The sequence below is a fragment of the Oryctolagus cuniculus genome, chromosome 1 (genome assembly GCF_964237555.1).
Source record: "Oryctolagus cuniculus chromosome 1, mOryCun1.1, whole genome shotgun sequence".
Taxonomy (NCBI): Eukaryota; Metazoa; Chordata; class Mammalia; order Lagomorpha; family Leporidae; genus Oryctolagus; species Oryctolagus cuniculus.
In genome coordinates, this window is record NC_091432.1 from 15641784 (window position 1) to 15646080 (window position 4297).

The 4297-nt window shown below is 36.3% G+C and overlaps 1 protein-coding gene across 1 annotated transcript; it reads left to right on the plus strand.

Moving 5' to 3' along the window:
- The first annotated feature begins 3068 nt into the window (after positions 1-3068).
- LOC100343786 (olfactory receptor 5M9-like) lies at positions 3069-4001 on the plus strand. The gene has a single exon (XM_002709138.3). The coding sequence runs from the start codon at positions 3069-3071 to the stop codon at positions 3999-4001; it is 933 nt and encodes a 310-aa protein (XP_002709184.2).
- Positions 4002-4297: the final 296 nt, after the last annotated feature.

The following is a 4297-nucleotide window of genomic DNA, read 5'->3' on the forward strand; positions in this document are numbered from 1 at the left end:
CAAGGGAACAGAGCATCTAAAAGGATCTGTGAACATTCAGTAAATGTTAGCTATTCTTACAGATGTTATAAAGTTCGGAATGTGGCCTCTAGAAACATCCTTGTTAAAGGGTTTTAAGATTGGAATATTGTGTTATTTGAAGCTGACGCAGAGATCAGGAGAGTTTCAAAATGGAGTATGTGTGATTTTTGTTAAATATCTGCTATATGTAAAATATTATGTCAGACAGGTTGAGCTATCAGATAAGTAAGATAAATGCTACTATACAGAACTACCAGTTATGTGTAGAGGAAGAGAAACACACACACCAGATGGTGATCGAAATTAAATCGAAGAAGTAATAGGTTTATTTTTCTTAGATGCAACAATGTTTTTTGATATATTTCATTTTTTAAATAATTGTACCTTTAACCCAAAGCAGTTTTGGTTAATTAGAGAATTATGATTCCATCAGTTTTAGTCAGGAAATGGGAAAACCATGACTAGCTAATTTTAACAAGTCTCTGAAGTGTCATCTTTCTATTTACACATAAAAAAATCCAAAACACATGGGCTAAAATTATGAAAATGTACAGTACTTGGAATTTAGAACTAAAACTTCAATGTCTATTATGTTAAGTGTCCAGTTGAATGGGCTTCAAAAATTCATGGAAAAAATAGAATTAAAAGACAAATATACTATGGTGCAAAGAATTTTAGAACCCATGCATTTTTTCATAATGCAAAATTTCCACTAACATTTTGAGGACACATCACGTAGTATACTTCATCACTGTATTAAGCATTTTCTGAAGAAGAAAATTGTTGACAGAGGTTAACTTCCCTTGTATGTTCTGATAAAAGCAGAAGAGGAGTGTTATATAGTCACAAAAATTCTTGGTAGCGACATTCTTTTTCACCATGTAAAATGTTTACATTGGGCATTCTCTCCTTCCCCTTATATCTCCATGGCTGTTTAGTTGGAAGAATCTCAAAGTCACTCCTAAGAGAAATTGTCATGACTGCCCCCTTATTCATTATCTATTTAGAATGCTATCCTGTTGTCAGAGCAGTTATCAACACTACAGTACATCAATTGTATTGTTTACTCTTCAATATGACTAAAGCATGATGCAAGTAGGCTCATACATACCTTGTTCAGTCTAATATTTCCTCTAATTGCAATGTTTCTACATCTAATATATCAAAATATCTGATAGAGAATTGGCTTGATGTAAATGAAATGTATTGATATAGCTAATTATTACATTTATAAGTCAGTAAAATCCACTTCAAAAAATATTGTGATGGAGAGGTTAAATTCCTCGCATGGTGTTATTTTTACACATACTTTAACAGCTCAGGCTCAAATACTTCTTACTTGTTGAATATTATAGTTAGTGGTGAATTAAGTCTGTGTTTATAGAATGGATTGAAATAAGGTCTTTGTAAAAATTAAAGAGAAAAAGAAAGGAAGGAGGGGAATTGTGGGAGGGAGTTGAGGAGGGAGAAAAGTATGGTTATCTAAAGAACTGTGTCTATGAAAACCTGATATCTGTTCTCATATTAATGAAAATTTAAAAATCAAAAAAGGAAAAAAGAATACAAGTGAAAAAAAAGTGTTTCAAAAGGAGAAATTTTTTTTTGTAATTTTATGATTTTGGTGATAGTTAAGTTGCATACAAATAGATGTTGAATTAATTGGTTATGACAACCATTTAAATCTGATGACTTACTACTTATTAAAACATCACAAATATTTTACCCTTGATATCTAATCTAATGATATAATTAAATATTTATTTGAGAAACAGAGAGGCAGAAATTGAGAGAGGAGGGAGACAAAGAAAGAGAGAGGGAGAGAGAGAAACTTTTATCCTGCTAAATTATTCTTCAAATGCTTGCAAAATAAGGGGTACAGCTTGGTGAAACCTGGAACCCAGAAAAATATCCAAGTCTCCTACATGGATAGAAGACACCCAATAACATGAGGTATCCCACTGCCTCCCAGAGTGTGCACTAGTGGGAAGCAGAAATTAGGAGCCAGAGCTGGGAATGAAATCAAAACACTCCACTGTGGGATGCAACTGCTTCAACAATAATTGAATCATTTGTAGTTTACATTTTTAAGATAACTATTAAACTTATTATCTATGCTGTTAATCCTTCTTTTCTCCGTCCTAAACGTAGTTGGTAAACAAGTATTATGTCTAAGATAGTGATGGAATTTATATGCTGGTAGCATATAGTGTTATAATGTAGGACAAATATGTCAGTAACTAGATTGCAATACAAACCTGAATGTTCATTGTCCCATATAATCAAAAAGATAAGAAATTTCTCTCAAAAGCATGCAAAAATGTGTGAATTAATATCACATGCATATTTCTATTTTTGTTTATATCAAGAGGTAATTATTATGCTTTTTGTAAGATTTATTTATTTATTTGAAAGTCAGAGTTACAAAGAGAGAGAGACAGAGCGAGAAAAAGAGGTCTTCCATCTGATGGTTCACTCCCCAACTGGTCACAATGGCCAGAGCTGTGCTGATCTGAAGCCAGAAGCCAGGAGCCAGGAGTTTCTTCTGGGTCTTCCACGTGGGTGCAGGGGCCCAAGAACTTGGGCCATCTTCCACTGCTTTCCCAGGCCATAGCAGAGAGCTGGACTGGTAGAGGAGCAGCTGGGACTTGAACTGGTGCCCATATGGGATGCTGGCACTTCAGGCCAGGGCATTAATGTGCTGCACCACAGCACCAGCCCTGGCAACTATTATACTTAGCAATCTTTAATGGAGTTTCAAATGCTTATCCTGTTTGCTTCCGAATGTTGCATCAACTACCTGCCTGATTTTTGGGGCACATTTGTGGATCTCAAGAGTTTTTGTCTTTAAAATACACTTTTGAATGGATTTAGTTATTCTCTGACAATTCTTAGTCTGATTTCAATATTCATGTCCTCAGATTTTAAGGATATTATAATAATCAAGCACATATAAATGTCTAATTCTAATGAATCTAATTACCTATGTTACAGATAAGAAACTGATCAATATTGATGGTAACTTCCTTTAAGACCCATTAAAGAAAATAATGCCAAATTACACGGATGTAACAGAATTTATTCTTGTGGGGTTGACCAGGCGTCAGGAGCTCCGGCTTCTCTTGTTTGTGGTGTTCCTGGTAGTTTACATGATCACTCTGTTTGGGAATGTTGGTATGATCATTTTAATAAGTATCAGTCCCCAGCTTCAGAGCCCCATGTACTTTTTCCTGAGCCACTTGTCTTTTGTGGATGTGTGGCTCTCTTCCAATGTTACCCCCAAAATGCTGGAAAACTTATTGTCAGAAACAAAAACCATTTCCTATGCGGGGTGTTTGGTGCAGTGTTATTTCTTCATCGCCCTTGCTCACGTAGAGGTCTATATCTTAGCAGTGATGGCCTTTGATCGCTACATGGCCATCTGCAACCCATTGCTTTACAGCAGTAAAATGACCAAGACAGTGTGTGTGCGGCTCATTTCTGTGCCTTACATCTATGGATTCTCTGTGAGTTTAATGTGTACTCTATGGACTTATGGGTTGTATTTCTGCGGGAACTTTGAAATCAACCACTTCTATTGTGCAGATCCCCCTCTCATCAAGATCGCCTGTGGAGGAGTGCGCATCAAAGAATACACAATGATGGTCATTGCTGGAATTAATTTAACGTATTCTCTCTCAGTGGTCCTTGTCTCCTACACCCTCATTGTAGTAGCTGTGCTGCGCATGCACTCTGCTGCTGGGAGAAGGAAGGCATTTTCCACCTGCGGGACCCACTTGACTGCTGTTACAATATTTTATGGTACCCTCATATTCATGTATCTCCGGCGGCCCACGGAGGAGTCGGTGGAGCAGGGAAAGATGGTGGCTGCATTTTATACCACTGTGATCCCCATGCTGAATCCCATGATCTACAGCCTGAGGAACAAGGATGTGAAAGAAGCAGTCAACAAAGCAATTACCAAGGCAAACTTAAGGCAGTAAAACTGCAGAAGATGTGTTTGTACCGCAACAGTCTCTTCTATAAATTGCCTGGCATGAGTTCAAAAAAACACTGCAAAGACAATTCTTACACTGTAATTTCATGCATGTACTGAAAGCATGAGGTAACTAACATGAGTGTATGCAACATTGTTACTAAAACTGATTTAGTTTGTGTCATTCACGATGTGTTCAATATTGCGGTAAATGCAATGGTGGAGTTCACAAGTTTAAATAATTAAATGCTAATTTGGTGTTTAGTTTAGTAGAATTTTAATTCTTAGGTTATTTTTGTGAAT

Coding starts and splice junctions, on each gene's coding strand:
- LOC100343786 (XM_002709138.3), top strand. CDS start 3,069: ATGCCAAATTACACGGATGTAACAGAATTTATTCTTGTGGGGTTGACC.